Source organism: Aythya fuligula, chromosome Z (assembly GCF_009819795.1).
Source record: "Aythya fuligula isolate bAytFul2 chromosome Z, bAytFul2.pri, whole genome shotgun sequence".
Taxonomy (NCBI): Eukaryota; Metazoa; Chordata; class Aves; order Anseriformes; family Anatidae; genus Aythya; species Aythya fuligula.
Window position 1 is genome coordinate 31,140,960 of NC_045593.1, and position 19,058 is coordinate 31,160,017.

At 36.8% G+C, this 19,058-nt stretch overlaps 1 protein-coding gene across 2 annotated transcripts in view; it reads left to right on the forward strand.

Annotated features, from left to right (window-relative positions):
* The window catches only part of KDM4C (lysine demethylase 4C), a 286,073-nt gene that overhangs the window by 149,225 nt on the left and 117,790 nt on the right, over nucleotides 1–19,058 (forward strand). For both annotated transcript variants that reach the window (XM_032206225.1, XM_032206226.1), the window contains exons 10-12: nucleotides 1,308–1,546; nucleotides 3,604–3,965; nucleotides 7,142–7,253. In XM_032206225.1, coding sequence (XP_032062116.1) covers nucleotides 1,308–1,546; nucleotides 3,604–3,965; nucleotides 7,142–7,253 — 713 coding nt within the window. The remainder of the gene's footprint in view (nucleotides 1–1,307; nucleotides 1,547–3,603; nucleotides 3,966–7,141; nucleotides 7,254–19,058) is intronic.

The following is a 19,058-nucleotide window of genomic DNA, read 5'->3' on the forward strand; positions in this document are numbered from 1 at the left end:
TTTGTGGCTGAAATACTTTGCAACACTAGAACTGCATGTAAACAGTAATTAGGCTGGCTGTTGTGGATGGATGGCCATGTGTCATACTTGGGCAAATTTTTTGGAATTACTGTTTTGTAGAAATACTATTTCTAATATTGCTTTGTAGAGATTGTGTTGAAATGTGTACATTAGATGACACATGATAAAAGGGAAGGGGTAACAAAATATTTTTTCTGGAGGTGTTTAGAGTCCAAGTTCCTGCCGTAGTTGGGAATTAATCACTCTGTGTCATCAGTTTTGGAACCTGATGTATGATTTGTGGTTCACAAACTTGTGAAGGAGGGGAGGTCTTGGTTGGATATCAGGAGAAATTTGTTTACTTAAAGAGTTGTGCAGAATTGGAATAGACTGCCCAGGGAAATGGTTGAGTCACCATACCTGGAGGTCTTCAAGAAACATGTAGATGTAGAACTTAGTAGCATGGTTTAGTGGTGGGCTTGTCAGTACTAGGTTAAAGGTTGGGCTAGATGATCTCAGAGGTCTTTTCCAACCTGAACAAATCTATGATTCTATGAAGCAGGTAAACATCATCTTCTCCTGTATTACATAGTTGAATTTGAAACTGGATTCCAATCTCCTGTTACCCTTAGCTTGAGCGCATAAATAACAAACCAGTTTCTCAAAGTGGCTGACATCTCTCTTGCTTCAGCCTCTTTCTTCTGATTCTGAGGGTGCATAAACTCTATACTATTTCAACTTTGATTTTTAAAAAGCATTATCAAATGTATTGTTTGATACAGTAGCCATTCAAAATATTTGGTGACTAGAATTTTTTATTTATTCAGATGCTTGTTTATGTTAATATGTGTATAAAAATGTATATGGTATGTAAACAGACCACATTTTATGAGGGTATTCAGACTACTATTGTACTGGCATTAGTGTTTGGAAATATTACCTGGTTTTAGTGTGTTTGAGAATGTTTTGTCTTCATTACTTTCATAAGGGTTAGTCTCTTTCATGTTCAAAAAAAAGGGTTAATTGGAAAGCTAGTCTGGATGCTGATTAAGTAATAGTTAAGGTTATTTTACAATTTAAGTTTTGTCATAGAATACTGATAAAAGGTTAGAAGGTCAAATTGAATCGTTAACCTATCACATAATAAATTGTAAACACCATCTCAATACAAAAAGATGAAAAATTCTCTCTCTTTTTTTTTTTTCCTTCTGTCTTTAAGCAGGTGAAAGGGACATATATATATTGGTAGACATTTTATCTTATCCAAGACAGACATTCTACTCTGACAGCAGTATCTCTTATAACAGCTTACAGCGCAACAGATCTCGATCTAAAAAGCTTAAAACTCCAGAGGACAAGAGACTGTCTGCTGTGGCAACTGGTGCGGAAATCATAGCGACTGAAGCAACTGCTGATGACTTCAAGGTCAATGAAAAACGAGAGGAAAAAGTGAGACGACTAAGTGCAGGAGTGCCTTCTGGGGAAGAAGAAAACAGTGGTAGAATGCAGCTGGATCAGGTGTTATTGGATAATGCCAAGGGTGCAGGTGAGATAAGGACTGATGGTTTTTCACATCTAAGTTGTAGACTATTGATACTCTAATGTTATAAATTAGTGGACATTAAAGCAATGTACACTCCTAAGTAGCATACTAAAAATGTGTACTTACAAAGTTATTCAGAGAAGATTGATTCAATAAGAGTGAATGACCAAATTAATATTCTGAACTGAGAGTAGTATCAGCTAAATTGTTTTAGTCGAGTGTGCAAAGAGGATGATTCTTTTAAATTATACTTCTTCAATTGACTGATAGGCTATACAAAAAAAAAAGTGGTAAGTGATATGGAAACAACTCTTAATGATGCAAACATTATAGAGCATATATGCTTCCAATATGCTACATGTATTTTCATCAATAATACTGCATATTATTACTGCATAGTGGTCATACTTGTGCAAAAAATGCTCTGAGACTGGAGTTCTAATTTTCCCTTGTTTTGTCTGATAATGTAATTTACAAAGGCTTTTTCAAGTCAAGGATGCTTCTTTTTTTTTCCCCCACAATGATTTTATAATTTTGTGTTTGGTCTGTTCTGGAACTTATTTCTTCTGTTACCATTGAATTTCATTGTAATTAAGGTATAGTTTCACATTCTTGTTCAGAAAGGGAAACTACAGTCTTAACTTCAGGTTTGGGAACAGTCCCACAGATTTAAAATTTGGTTGTATATTTAGACACTCTTTCTCTGTTTTTGAATGGTATTAGTTTTGCTGGAGGTGGTAAAAACCAGGACTGAACCTCATAAAGATACCAAAGTGCTAATTCCAAACTGGAAGCTGAGAATTTCTTTCTTAAATTTAGGTGTTGCTGTATTTTAAAGCCCCCTTCCCCCCCCCACTTTTTTTTTTTTTTTTGAAGCTGTTCCTTTACAGCTTCCTCCAGCTTTATCAGAGGTTTGGAGTGTTCATGACCACTGAAAAGCTAGTGTTATTTAGATACCTGACTTCATGTGCTCCTTGACAAGAGAAGGAAAAGCAGAGAAGAGTGGAGCACTGTCCTTCCCTTTGTGCTATTGAGGGGTGGTGCCTAGACCTTTGTAGAGGAAAAGGCCTTTTTAGATATGACACTAGAAGCGCCAGTATTCACATAGGAGCCAGTGGTTTGTCCTGTGTCATCTCCATCTAGTACAGTCATTATGCTACATAAGGACAGTAGTCTTCATACACAGAGGTTCTGTTTTGGTATCAGATGGGCTTTATATTACTAAATTTTATAAACACTTGACCTGACAAAGTCATTTTTCAGAAAAGCTCATTCATATAACCACTGTAAAGAAAAGTACTTCAGAGACCATTTTCTGTAATGCCTTGGAAGTACTGCTGAACCAGTATTCACTGTGATGTGTGGCAATAGAGTTCTTTAAAAGCATGTTTTTTGGGTCAGCTCTCCAGCTTATTGTGTCTGGAAAACAGCCTAGAAAATATGGAAACGTGTTGAAACATCCACAGATAAAGAATTTCAACAAAATCCACAAATTCACCCTTCAGCATCACTGAAATATAGAATTATGGTAATTGCTGAACTCTAAATTTATGCTAATTGCCTTTCATTTTTAGACCAGTGCTGTTGTTTTCAGAATATTCTTGATATCTATTTGAAATATATTTTCCTAATTATAAACCATTAGTTGATGTTTATTTTCACTTGCAAAACTGGCATAATAGGTATAAATAAAGTTCAATATACCAACCTTTTATATATATATTTTTTATTATTTTTTTTTCCAACCAGTATAAAGTGCATGTGGGCTGTCAGACTAAACAAATATTGATTATTTTGAATGACTTAAAACTGTTGTAATTCAAACACAAAATACCCATTAAACGATTAAAGCTGTATTTCACGCTCCAAATTTTACATTAAACTCAAAATTTTACATTGAATATATTCTGCAGTCAAACCTGTACTCCACTTTTATGCATGTCCTTCTAACACCTACTTCTTTGTGTGTCTCCTTAATAAGGAGCTGTTCGTATTGTTTTGAAATGAAATACACTAATAGAAAGTGAGATTTATTAACAAATCGTATTTTTGATCCACAGGAAGCATCCTTTCAGAATCATTTTCCAGTCCTGCTCCTGCACTAGAGAAAACAAAAATCAAAGATGAAGATGGGGCAGATTCCAATGACTCTGTCATTACATCTGAAGATTCAGTGGCCTGTCTGCCCATTTCTGATAACTGTAGAAAAGAAGAGAGTTTGAAATCTCAATATCAGTGTATGTCACCCATACCATTCCATGAGTCGCAGGAACATACTTCTGAAGTGGAAAACCCAGGTAAAGAGGAAAATGCCTTTATAGAGGATGATGTGAGTGACCTAGAAAGCTGTGGAAGTATCTTGGAACATGGAGAAGTGCCTGTTGCAAAAAAGGATGAAGAAGATGGCATGGAAACATCCAGTGTATGTGAAGCAAATTTCCATCATTATATTAATATATTCCTGATTTAATGAAATGTGAACAAACATGTTCCTAGTCAGAACTGATATCCATATTAAAGCAGTTAAGAATATGCATGATTTTAATCTCGTGCTAATTTGAGCATGTTCTGAAGTGTTCAGGCAACAGTGGGAATTCAGATCCAAAGCAGAATGTTTTTGGAGCTTACTTGTTGGCATATTTTTCATCTGATTTTAGATTTCTACTAATCTCATTTTGTATCTGTGAATCTGATCTGTCAGTCACTACTCTCAAGCTATTCCCATGTTCACTGCCTGCCAGTACTAACACAGCTACCAGCTTTAATTATTGCTACTGACCTGAAATACAAATTATTACAGAAGCACGGAATGGTTTGAGTTGGAAGGCACCTCTGGAGGTCATCTGGTCCAACCCCCCTGCTCAAGCAGGGACATCTAGAGCAAATATTGCACAGGACCACGTCCAGATGGCTTTTGGGGATCTCCAGTGAGGGAGACTCCACAGCCTCTCTGGACAACCTGCTCCAGTGCTTTGACAGCCACACAGTAGAGAAGTGCTTCCTGATGTTTAGATGGAACCTCTTGTGGTCCTGTTTGTGCCCATTGCCTCTTGTCCTGGCACAGGGCAACACAGAAAACAGCATGGTTCCATCCTCTTTACACCCTGCCTTCAGGTATTTATACACATTGATAAGGTTCGCCCTGAGCCTCCTCTTCTCCAGGCTGCAGTTCCATCAGCCTTTCCTCATATGAGAGGTGCTCTAGTCCCTTGATCATTGTGGTGGCCTGCTGCTGGAGTCTCCGATATGTCCAGGTCTCTTTTGTGCTAAGGGCCCAGAACTGGACACAGAACTCCATTTGAAGCCTCATCAATGCCGAGAAGAGTGGAAGGATCACCTCTCTCAACCTGCTGGTGATACTTTGCCTGATGCAGCCGAGAATACCTTTAGCTTTCTTAGCAGCAAGGACACACTGCTGGCTCATGTTCAGCTTGGTGTCCACCAGGAGTCCCATGTGGTTTTATGCCAAGCTGCTTTCCAGCTGGGTGGCCCCCAGCATGTGCTGGCGCCTGGGGTTGTTCCTCCCCAGATGCAGGACTCAGCACTTCTTGTTGGACTTCATGAGATTCTTAGCCCACCTCTCCAGCCTTTTGAGGTCCCTCTGAGTGCCTGCACAGCCCTCTGATGAGTCAGCCACTCCCCGTAAGTTTTATGTCAACTGCAATTAGATACGAGTGCTGTATTTGGTATCATGTATCTATTTTTCAAAAAACGTTTATTTTCTTGACCCTTTCTTATGTGAAAGTATACTTTTCTATGCATTTCTATACATGAAAGTATCTGGCAAAAAGGCTGGAGGCATGTCCTATGAGGAGAGGCTGAGGATACATGGGTTGTCGAGTCTGCAGAAAAGGAGGCTGAAAGCTGACCCCATTGCTCTCTACAAGTGTCTGAGGAGAAGTGAATGGGAGGTGCTGGTCTCATCTCCCTGGTCACTAATGACAGGATGTGTGGGAATGGCACAAAGCTATGCCGGGGCAGGGTCAGACTGGATATTAGGAAACATTTCTGTACTGTGAGGGTGGTCAAACATTGAAACAGCCTTCCTGACAGTTGGTGGATGCCCCGAGCCTGTCAGCATTCAAGAAGCGTTTGTACGATGCACTCAATAATATGCTTTAATTTTTAATTAGCCCTGAGAGGTCAGGCAGTTGGACTTGCTGATCTTTGTAGGAGGAACTTCCAGATGAACTAAAATCTTCTATTCTTTCTATTCTGTTCTATTCTACTGCTGTTACTCTGCTCTGAAGGGTGGGCAGCTTTGATTTTAGGAAGCAGATTGAAAAACGAAAAGCTGTAGTGGTAGTCACAGAAGCTAAGTTTGGCAAATTCCCAGTTTGGTAGAGAGAGAGCAGGCAGTCTATACCACCAGATTGCCAGACTTGATGGGAAATAGATTTTGGAGGTGTAAGCAAAATCATACTGACCATTTCACAGGCACAAAGTGTGCACTAATGATTTTTTTTTTTCTATTTTGGGAGTTTTAATAAATGTGTGTTGGAGATTCTATTAATCTCTTTCAGTGCCTCTCAGCAATTTATATATCACGTATCACATAAGAGGCTTCAGCTATTCTCCATTATAACTGCTTGCTCTTTCATGTGTTTTTGTTATTACTTCTTACAAGTGTGTTGCACAAATGCAATTAAAGAGGTAGAAGAGGTAGATCTTTCCCTTTTTAATTTGTTGGTAACTTCTAGATCATAAACCTGTATGATGCTTTGACCTCATCTTGTTCCCTTGGGTTATCATAGTAAATACTATCTCGTTTTGTAATTTCCTTCATACTTAATAGAAGTAATTTTCAACCCTCACAGCATTCAAGGGGCACGTGTGTAACTTGTTGGGTTGCTTTCTAGGTACTGAAGAACAAAGTTAGGTGGTCCATAGAAATCATGTGAGACTGTTCTCAACTTTTTGTCAGTACACTTGTGCTTCCTCTACTCCTGAATCTCCAGTTGTGACCAGCAACTGATTTACTTTGTGATATCCCTCATGGCACCTAAATCTGGAATTGGGAATGCTGCAATGATTGCAGCATTGGCTTTAGTTCTTGAACCTTGGCTAACTTCAAGCTGAAAGTACATAAGAGTGTTTGAGGGAGGAGTTTCCTTATATCCCAGTGTGTTAATCCTATGTCAGGAGTCTTAGTTTCTTATCTGAACTCCAGATTATTATTTTTTTTAATTTCCAAGATATAGATATATTTCCTCAGGTATTTTGTGTTCTGTGACATATGAAGTTAATACATTCTGGGCACATTTACCAAAACACAGCTACATTATATTTCTAGCTCTCCAGAACTGTTCTTTCTCTCAAACATAACCTGAGCAAAACAGGATTTATGCTCTGTAAGTTTGGATGGACTGTAGAAACCTACACCTCAAATAGTTTATGTGTGCAAAAGATTACTTTTCCTCAGTTAGACATTGTATTTTGCATTAGAGACAAATATTTTATTGTTACACTAAAGGTACTTTGGATATCCTGGTCATACGTGCAAAACTGATATCTGTGCTCATTTGTAGGAGACTGGATTTGTTCATCAAAATTAACTGCAGAAGTCCATGCTAAATTAGTTGTGATTTTCCTTTTCAGTCAGCAGAAGCTGAAAGCAAGAAAATATCTAAAAGTTGGCGGCATCCACTAAATAAACCCCCAGCTAGATCTCCAATGACTTTGGTTAAACAGCAAGCAACTAGTGATGAAGGTGAGTGTACTGTTTAGTATTTTTTTCTGGTAGTCTTTTCCTGTGCATAGACCATATATAGGCATTTTCAAAAACAACGGGAAATATAAACTGTGTATTTTTATTGCATATAAATCATTCAGTGTGGGCTCTGAATCCACAACATATACTTCTATACTGTTTTCACATGAATTCTTCTAAGAACAGTGGATCTATCATTGCAAAAAACTCTGAACAATAGGTCGTTTAAGATGCATGTGTTCACAAATCAAATCTTCCTTGTTAGAACTAAGAGCAACTGTGTTTAAGAGCAAGCTTTTCATTGAGTAAACGTAGCTAAAAATGACACAAAAGTCTTTTGAAAACAAGACCTTAGGTGTAAATCGTAATCCCCCTTGCTGCTTTAAATCTACTTTTTCCTGGTCTTTTTAATAGAAGTTGGATATTTTATAGTCAGTCTTTTAAGTTACTGTAGTTCTCATTCAAAAAAGAAAAAAAAAAAAGCTACTGACTTCTGGGCATGGACAATGTCTTGATTTCCAGGTTTTTGCTTAGGTTCATACTGAAATAATGAACCTCTGTAATTCTGTCATTTTGATAAATCAATTTTTCCCCGTCGTTTTAGAAGTCATTGAAAAGATTATTTTGACCATAGCCCCTCTACATTTCTCCTATCTCTAGATATGGTTCTAACTATATCTAATGAGTAGTTTGCAAGAGATTACAAATAAGGTTTACAGTTTCATAAATGTAAGAAGAGGTGGAAGAGCATGGCTTGGTTTTTAGATGTTGTGGAAAAGACCTTTCAGAAAGACCACCATCAGAAGCAACATTGTAAAAGGAAGAAGCAAATTAAAAGCTTGCAGATAGAATGATCTTGGTGTGAAGGATATTTGGGGTGTGAAAGCTTTCACAAAACACTACCGTCTTGGTTGGTGCTTTGAAAACACAGAAGAGCCTTGAAAGAATGCTAGGATATCCAGAGGCACTACCCCATTGCTCCAAATAGGAGACAAGTGTGAACAGTAAAAATTTTGTTGGCCTGTGGTCATAAAACATAGTGCCTGGACTTGCCTGAGGTGCTCCTCTTTTCACAAGACATATGAGGGCATAATGATTGCTAGGCCTTCATTTAAGCCTTTCCACCCAACAGTAACAATCGGCAGCTCCAAGTAATGATGATCTGGATCAATCCAGACAGTGCAATGTTATTGTGTAAGCAAGAACATCCTTCTCTAAGGAGTATTAGAAAGAAACAAAAGGCCTCATACCAATTTCTCTGGATGAACAATCCTTTAGGTATTTTATTAGAGCAGTTTTGTGTTCTCTTCTAAGAGCCAGAAAATAACTGGAAACAGAGTAAAGTCTTGCCTGGGAGTGTGTAAGACTGAGTTTCTGATGTGGCATTAGATATTTACAGTATATATATTTTGACTGTAATGCTGAGTAGTGACCACAAAATTCCACTGTTTAACTGTTTAATTCCATAAATTAGAAGCCTGATGTTAGGCAATAATTTAGTTTATGCTTCTCTGTGTTGTCACTATAAATTGCAGATATGCATGGTATTATATACTATATGATAACTTCGGGAACTTCAAGGGATGGAATGAAGTAGGAATTAAGAAAAAGAAGCAAGTCCATAAGTAATGACCATAAACAACATTAATATAGTAAACAGAGTTCTGTACACAATAAATGTGTGAATAATTCTACAGCCATTAAATTTAGTGCTCTGGAACTAGATACCATAGGGATCCAAAAAGTTAGAATAATACTCAGAACTTCTCAGATGCTCTTTATTTGGGAACACACATGAGTACTTTAACATCAGAGAGCCTCCATCTTGTTTGGACAGGCTACAAAAGCTAAAAAGGTTACCAGGGTGGGGATTTGCTTTTCTGAAGCAAACAAAAAGAGAAACTTTGCTTTACCCTGCATGCACATATACAGCCAACCAAACTGGATGAATAAAGCTACTTTATTCTATCGGACATGACTTGTGAAGTTTATTGAACTGTGCATCAAAATGGAAAACAAATATACACCTTGTTCATATTGCCTCAATGTTTTAGTTCTCTAATTCACATTTTTTTTCCAGTACTGTACACCAGAATCTCTTTAGTTAGCAGAACTGTAGATTGGTTGTCATGCTTCCGTTACCATTTTGATACTCTGTAATACAGAATGGACCTAATATTGCATCAGAGGCTACAGGTCTTATTCCACCATTGTTGTATGCTTCAGTGTTTACCTGTGCATTGTACCTGTATTTTGTTTAGTGCTCTCGTTTTATACTTTAAGTGGTATAGGAGTCTTGCTGGGTTTCTCTTCTCAGTTATGGGTAGTCAATGGTCACTGTTTTCATACAGCTGCAAATAGACTTTCACCACTTCTAAGAAAGAGAGCATGTCTATTAACTGATTCTTCTTCTTGTAACAAAATAATATAGTTAGCATCAGTTCAAGCATTGTTGAGCTGGGTGCTGTAATTTTAGCTGTTTCCTTGTCAATACATCTCTGTCCTTGTTCCAGGCCTAAAGTCATTCATTTGCTTCTTCTTTATCAGTAGTTTGAGAAAGCCATAATCTCTCTCTCTCTTTTTTTTTTTTTTTTTTAATCTAAACCTCAGTTTTGCAAGACAGGATACTTCAATTAGCTGTTAAGCATCTTTCTGAAAATTAGAGACAGCGTAGGCCCATGATCTGTATCATATATGGATATGTTTGGATACCTTGAGGGCTAGACAGAGCATATTTCATAAAGTATTATGGTAATTTGCACAAAAAGGATGATACTAATATTAAGATTCATCTAGTAAAGTAATTAAATATCTAAATATGTGGTAGTTTGTAGTGAAATTTCTCTTTTTTAATTAGAGATTACAGTGCTTTTGCTGCTGATGCTTTTTTAACATTAGCTGTGTTAGATGTTATAGTCTAAAATTGACACTTAAGCATGAATTGTCTGTGATATAATTCGGCCAGATGATGATGTGATTACACTAGTTTATTAATCTCAATAATTTGTTTGTTGGCCTCCTGATATCTTAATTTTATGTGAAAGTAGCAGTATCCCAACAGGAAGTCATATACTATTACATACTTCCCAGTCTTTCCTCTTCACATGATGATTGTCCTTCTAGTAGATAAGGATATATTTTTGGTAGGAAGGAAAAAGCTGTCTTAGAATCATTTAAATTGCCTATTAAGCACCCGTCTGCTTATTGACTGAAGGAAGTAATTAAGAGTTTTATTGGACGTGGCAGTTACTGGTATTTTCTGGCTGGTACTGGAGCTTGATATTATTTTCATGCATCTGCTTCTCTCTGTGATCTAATTTATCAGCATGCTTTTGTGAGAACACCAGAAGAGAGACAATAGATTTTGGTGAATAAAATGTTTACATCCAAGACAGAGATTGAAGAACTGCTGGGAGAGACTGGTAAACTGACGCCTCATTAGCTTTCCTGGCGCATGCTGACGTGCGAGTTAGAGATCTGTCGCTAGATGGATGCCAGTCAAAGGAGATTTTTCTGATAGTGTTCCCTAATGTTTGTTGTTGGATATCAGGGGAGTAATCAGTGTCAATGTACTAACGATTATGTTCCCCTTTATGGACATGCTTCATCCGTATTCTGGAGATTACCAGAAATGTAGTTCAGCATGTATACTTAACTCAGTTCTCGTTCTCTGTGGTTTCTGAACAGAAATGATGCCAGTAAGGGCTGATACTGATGCTGATACTCTTGGAACCGCAAATGTTGATTTAATCTGTTCTATTCTTCTACAAGGAGGGATATGTGCATTGATACACTGATTTATATTTTAGTTTATCTGGGTTCAATCAATTCATAAATGCAAACAAAATGGAGGAAGGAGAAGAAGAAATGAGCTAGTGCTGTTACAGAAAATTAAAAAATTAGAGCTTTACAGTTCATCTGCAAATCATGTCACTTTAGTTGGATAGTCTGTTTGTAGCCATTTCTAATACAGATAATTTATATTCAAATTAATATATTTGACGTCCTTCACATGCTAGGCTTCTAATAGCAAGTTTCTGCAAATAGAGGTGATCAGAGACTGTTAATATGAAGGCAGCATTCTTTGAAACTGTCAGCCATTTGCTATCATACTTAACAGTGTGCTTAAATCTTCACCAAGACTTTCTGGATTTTCTATTAATACAGAGTCCTTTGCCAGATTTTTATTTTTATTTTTTTTTGTACAGGATTACTTTGACATTAAATTTAGTATTTTCTTGTTATCACTGCATATGTTTCTTTATGTGCATGTTTCCTTGTGATCTGAATGTTTCTTTGACAGAGAAAGGATTGGGTTAATTGTTTCTTTGTGGTCTATTGCTGTCATATTTTTTTTTTAATCTTTTTTTTTTTTTCCCCTTGAAGTCTCTCCCTATGTATATCTGATGTCTGACTATCCCTTATTATGATTTGTGCGTTTTTTTGTGTGTGCGTGTGGAATTAATTCCTAAAGGTTTGAACAATGAGAAATACAGGGGACTGGGGAATCGGTCCCAGAAATTATAGCTCAGGCTGCCAGTTTAGAAAAATACGTGCAGCAGTACAGTGTGAGTTGTATGTCACAGTCAAAATATTAATATCTTTTACGTAATGAACCTTGGTTTTATCATCAATGCTGGCATATTAGCTTGTGGTAATATTATTCTTCTGTATGTAATGCAGTTATATTTCTGCTCACTTAAGCAGTAAAAAAGCAAATTCAGCAGAAGGAGCAAGTATACCGACTTTGGATGCACACTGATTGGTCCCAGGGATTACTTTCCAGCAATATTTGGGCATGCAACATTAGAAACTGTTTTTAGATTCAAGCTGGCTAAAATTTTGCATTGCCCTAAATGATATAATAACAGTGTATAGATTTATTTCAGTGTGGGTTTCTTTGCATACAGCCTTTAGTATTTTAAGTATGAATCAGAAGTTCAAAGCCATTTTGCTTTCCTTACTTTGTAAGATAATAAAGAGAGAAAGCTATTGTGAATAGTAGCTTGGTCGAGTTTAGTTTATTGGTAAAAATGGCTAGTTTTAAAGCTGTAGTTTTCCTTCTGCTATAGCAAGAAATAAAATTCATTCACTTTTCATGTTCACTGTCAGCATCCTATGAGATATTCCTGAGCTGAAATGAGTAGTCAAGTTATATAAGGCATGTTCAGTAATGTCATAGGTAGGTTAAACATGATGAAAAAGGGCAAAATTACACTCATAGATGTAAAATATTTCATTTGCATTGGAACTTAGAATAGCAGACTTTACTTGAAGATTCTTACTTAAAACAAAAATGTTAACTCTTTTTCTCATGTTACTTCAGAGGTAGAGGGGAAATTGCTAACTGATTGATAAAGGCATGTTTATTGTTGCCACAGTAGTATATTGTAATTTGCAGTGCTTTCACTCCCATACTGTATTGATCTTGGTTTTAAGTAGAAATTAACTTCTTTAAAAATACATTGCTCTTATGTGGGCTTATTGCATTTTTTATTCTTCATAAGCTAGTGTTGAAAGAGACTAGCACTATTGAGAGTCTACAACTGCATCACTGTTGTAGAAAATTCATTTTTTGTCCATTCCTCTGTACCCACTTTGCTTAAATTCAATTTCTAGAATTGACTGTCATGCTTGAGAAAAAGTTCTAGCATTTATGTAGTGCGTGGTATCCTTAAGAGTCAGAATTTTACAAAATTGCAGCAAAAAATTAATAGTGATTTAGAAAAGGGAGGTGTTGAAAGGTCAAAGATAAGTTTTTGCTGAGTGTCAGTTACTCTTGTCAAACTAGCAGCTGATCTCCAGAAATGGCAAGAACTGACAACTCTTACTATAGCCACGGGTGGCTCTTGTCCCTTGACATCTTTCACAAGCAGAGCTAATCTGTCTTAGATTGGACACACAAATGCCAGAACCACTATTTTGACTGAAGAAGGAAATAAAAACCAGTTCCTCTAACCTTTATCCATCATTTGCTGGATGGTGGTGTATGTAGTGTTCATTAAGACCCATTGTCCCACAGATGAACCTTGCAACTCAAATTGAACAGCATTCTGAGCTTTAAAGTATACTTTACAGCTCGAAGGAGTGGATAGAATGGCAGTCTTAGATTAAGAGGCGTGTATAATTTCTTGTTACCGAATGTGCTAAAAGGAAAACGTTGTGCCTGCTGTATGAGTGCAGCTTTTCAACAGCCTTCTCCAGGATAGCTATGGAGTCAATAGGCAAACCGGATAGGAAATTGTCCAAGGAGACAGTTGTCTCTTCTGTATGCATATCTTCTGGAGTCAAACTTCTGTTTCTATAATTAAGGTCCAAAGAGAAACACAGAAAATGTATGGCTTGCATTTAAAGAGGATTACTTCCCTGTGGTATTGGTACAGAGGATTGTGTGATATATTATCCTAGTCCCAGGATAGTAGTCTTTTTTGTTTTTGTTTTTGTTTTTGTTTTTTTTCTGAATGAAAAAACACACCAAACCCTACAGAACTAGCATTGCCTTTGTCTGTCAAAATCTGAAGCTGCTTTGTAAAACATCAGTATTAGAAGTGACTTGATTTGAGTGCCGGTGTTGTTTTACTTTTCCTGACTCAGAAGTGCATATATTTTTTTTAACAGTACAAAAATAATGCTTCTTTAAAAAACAAATTACAAGAACTTAAAATTATAAATAAATTTTACATAGAAATTGATCCCTAAGAGAGACTGAGTGCAGTTGTTTTCTAGAGTATGTACTGTATACATTGTTGATGGAATATTTGTTTTAGTGATCAGTGTGGGGACCATTTTATTTTTAGGCAAGAGATGCGTGAAGATTTGGATAATTTTCAGTGTTTTTCCACTTTTATAGAAACACATATTGGCAAGTAAATGGGACATTTTAGAGTGTTTCAGAAATAATAAGATTTAGATTGTTAGCCTGGAAAATTCTTAGAAGGCAGAAGAAAATTTGAAAGAAAAAGCCTGCTATACTAATACTTTTACACTGATAACACTTGTTTTTCAGCTCTGATAGGGAACTAATAAAGGTAGAGAACACTCCAGTGTTGGTTTTCAGGGGTTATTCCGTACGTGTCCAGAGGTTAAAGAGATATTAAATAAAAAGGAAGAATTAAATAAAATACTATTAATGTCTTTTTCTAGAGAAGCTTATGGATTTCATCAATTCCTTTATGATGTACTAATTTTATATTGTTGACATCATATTGAGCCACAAAATTGAGCACAGGAAGCTCCGCACCAACATGCGAAAGAATTTCTTCATGGTGAGGGTGACGGAGCACTGGAACAGGCTGCCCAGGGAGGCTGTGGAGTCTCCTTCTCTGGAGATATTCAAGGCCCATCTGGATGCCTACGTGGACAGCCTGCTCTAAGGAACCTGCTTTGGCATATGGTTGGACCTGATGATCTTTTGAGGTCCCTTCCAACCAATCCCTATGATTCTGTGATATAAACCAAATACTAAAATAAAGATATATGTGATCAGGTCTGAGCAGTGCTTAATTCTGTGAAATAAATGTAAATTGAAATATATATAGAGGATCATAGAATGGCTTGGATGGCTTGGAATGGAAGGGACCTTAAAGATCACCCAGTTTCAACCCCCTGCCATGGGCAGGGACACCTTCCACCAGACCAGGTTGCTCAAAGCCCCATCCAACCTGGCCTTGAACACCTCCAGGGATGGGGCATCCACAGCTTCTGTAGGCAACCTGTGCCAGTGCCTTACCACCCTCTGAATAAAGAATTTCCTCCTGATCTCTAATCTAAATCTCCCCTCTTTTACTTTAAAACCATACTCCTTTGTCCTGTCATTATCTGATTGAGCAAAGAGTCTCTCTCCGTCTTTTTTGTAAGACTCCTTCAAGTACTGAAAAGCTGCAGTGAGGTTCCCCCAGAGCCTTCTCTTTTTCAGGCAAAACATCCCCAGCTCTCTCAGCCTTTCTTCATAGGAGAGGTGCTCCAGCCCCTTGATCATCTTTGTGGCCCTCCTCTGGACCTGCTTTAACCCACATCCTTCTTGTGCTGGAGGCAGCACTCCAAATGGGGCTTCAGAAGAGAAGGGCAGAGCAGAGGGGGACAATCCCCTCCCTCGATCTGCTGGCCATGCCTCTCTTCATGCAACCCAGGCTGGAGTTTGATTAGTTTAAACGATCTTTAGTAAGCTCATGAAACTATGGCAAACTGTGGTGTTTCCGGTATTTCAGTAGTAAATCAGCAAGCATGTGTTGTCAATAGTAGTTACTAAAAATTGCAATCTAATTTTATCTATTGATCAAAACTTATAGTTGGTAAGTACAGTGACCAAAAGCAAATTGAATTGGATTGCAAATTAAAAATTTTGTTCATTAAAAAATTGTAAAATATTACATGAGGGAATGGAATAGAGAAAGCAGCTCATAATCAGTCTTTCATGGTACTGTAAATTAAAGCTTTTCAAAAGAGCAGATATCAGCCAGTCTTTAGCTTATAGTTTATTCTTTTGCACTGCCAGCTACATTTTTTGCTGATAGGCTATGCAGTAAATTCTAGCAGGTTTTCTTTTGTTTCTGTTTCGATTTTGATTACATGCTTCTTTGAACTAAATTGCAAATATGATGGCTTGTCTTTAAACTTGCACAGTGTAAAGACAGGTGAAATTACTGGAATTGCTATAACGTACATTATATATGAAAATGGAAATTTTAACACAACCGTGCTATTTATATTTTGTGTTGGCAGTTCTTACTGCCAACTGCTTACTTATATGTGGTTTCTTGATTAGTGGGTCATACCTGAGGTTGGTTTTCAGATGTGTCTGTATTTGTGGAGTCACTAGGTATTTCATGTTTTTTAGGATCAGTGAAAATTCATTGCCTGTGTTTCAACTTATGTAGCCAGAATTAGTAGACATCTTTGAGAATATAAGTCTTAGCGGTTAGAGCTCAATTCTATATTTCACATTAACTAAGAAGTTGTGTAGTTATTTTGGGAACTCAAAGGATGAAAGGTTAATTTTTAACCCTTACATTTAACAAGTACTTTTGTGGTCCATTGTTTGAAGTAGAGAATTACTTTTTTTTTCAACAAGAAGCAAGCAAAGTATTTTTTTTTCTTTTAATGAGAATATTTAGTCCTTTAAGAGTTTTTTTTCACAGATTATGTAGATGTGAACTGATTCTGTAAGTCATGAATCTTCAGAACTTTCTCAAAGTTAGTTAGTTTCAGGAACATAGTAATATAAACAGGGTTTTAGTAACCTTACCATTAAATATAAAAAAGATTGGGTTTTAGTACAGTCAATTAATCAATTAAAGTAAATTAATTAATTCTTTAATTAATAATAATAAAAAAATAATTTTAAGTATCAGCATGAACAGTGATTTGTTCTTCTGCCCATGAAAAATCTTGTCTGTGGTTTTACTATCCTTCCTTTTCAAAGTTATTATTGAAGCTTTGCCAGCCTTCGCTGATATTTATAATAACCCATCCCTCTTCTAAGGAGAGTGGCTCTGTCTGCAGCCAGTCTTATCACTGCTTGTTCTTAATCACAATATAGGTTGTCTCTACTAGGTTCTTAACTGCAACTATTAAGGAATCATAAAACCTGTTTTTGCCAAAGTTATCATTGTTGCTTTAATGTGTACCACTCACCATTGCGAATATCTTGCCAACTATACCGGTTAATGTCAGTCTAATATGCAGTGACCAGATTCTTTAAGATGTTCCACACATGGAGGGTTTCAAGCATAATACAACATTTCATTTGAAAACAGTTGATGTTACATGGGATTTTGATTTTGCGGAGTAATACAGAAATGTACTTAAGTCACAATGCAAATGCAAATTACTTTCAGCAGAGTGTAGGAAGTGTAATTGTTGTGGTTTAACACAGCTGGCAGGCAGCTAAGCACCACAAAGTCATTCTCCCACTCCTCCCACAGTGGGATGGGGGAGAGAAACAAAAAAGGTAAACATTCAAGAAATTGTTGGTTGAGGTAAGGACAGTTTAATAAGAAACAAAACAAAAGACAAAATAAAACAACAACAAACAAAAGAATAGTAGCAATGCCCCGCCAAAATGATGCACAATGCAGTTGCTCATCAACAGTCAACTGATGCCCAGTCAGTTCCCCAGCAATAGCAGCCCCTGCCCCTGGCCAACCCTCCCCAGTTTTATTGCTCAGTGGTGTTATATGGTGTGGAATACCCCTTCAGTCAGTTTGGGTCAGCTGTCCTGCTCATCTCCCAGCTCCTCATGCACCCCCAGCCTCCTTGCTGGCAGGGCATCACAAGAAGCTGAAATGTCCTTGGCTCTGTGTGAGCAAGGCTCTTCAAAACCTAAACCATCAGCATGGTTTTCATCCTAAATCTAAAACAAAGTAACACATCAGGTACTATGATGAAAAATTAACCTATCCCATCCAAAACTAGGACAGTAATACACAGTTCAATCACAATACCAAGTACAAATTATGTTGAGCAACATGTAGCAATTGTTATACACAGTTAAATCACAAACCAAACGTGAATTTCATTACAGGACTCTAATAACATCCTTAAGAAAAATCAGAGTATCCCAGTATCTAAATGTATCTTTTAAATCATCCTTTTAAAAGTTTTTTGAACTCTGATTTTTTCTGACTTCTCAAAATGTTTTGAAATCTACTGCAACTGGAATGTTGCAGCTTTTTGATATTTTACTTTTTAAGTAAATCACTCTATTATCTTTTGAGCTAAATTTTATTTAGTCCAGGAGCTGTTAGGTTTAGTCTCTAGTGCTCTGCTTCAGTTTGGCTGTCTTCACATACACTTTTTATGAGAACTGAAGCCTTAATTTATAATTCAGAAATTAAACTCCCTAACCAAGAATGTATATGTATTTTAGAGTACTGTCACAAGAAATTGAAGTCGTTACATTTTCATGTTTTGCTATGAAAGTTAGGCTTTCATACTGAAAAAAAAAAAAAAAAAAAAAAGAAGAAACAGAATTTCTGAAATTGAGTTTGCTGATATACTGCAGGAACAGTGAAGTTCAAAATTCCAAGTCTTTCTCCCTGACCGAATTTTTTTTTATTAGTTCCTCCAGGACATTTGAAACTGCCCGTAATGCCTCCCAGGGCTCAGATTATGTTCAACTACCTGAAAAATAACAGATGCTGCTATGCTGTTCATTGCAGAGAATGCTGCTGTACAAAACCAGGAAACATCAGTGGAACATAACCCCAAGCAGCAAAATCATTGTTGTGATTGGCAAAAGCAAATTGTACTGTATTAGTGTCTATGGCTTTTCACATCTGCTGGGTTAAATCAGCAAATACTGGCAACGGCCCATTCTGCAAATGGCCCAAATGTTTTCCGTCTGAGAATCTGAGTTTAACTTAGTAAGCAAAAATCACTCAAAGCAATGGTATTGAGTGTTGGAACAAGTTTGTCACGAACTATTAAACCAATAACATTTGTGAGAACATTTATTTCATTCACTTACCCATTTGGAAAATAGCTCAGTAACTGTTCATACATACTGTTTTTTTTAGAAGGAGTTGTCTTTCTATGAAAACCCATTCTGGGGTATAGTTTGCATTTTTAGCTAGATATTTTGTTAATTTTTTAACTTTTCTTAGATATGTAGAGGGATACAGGTGTCTATAAATACTTGGTGACTGAAAACTGGTATATCCTGAATTACATTACACAGATAAACTAATACAATATAAATACTCTTTTCAAGTACGAATGTGGTCACAGGAACTAGAATGGAATTTCGCATTGGTAATCACCTTAATAGCATCAGTACCACTATGGCTGAATTATTGTATGATACAG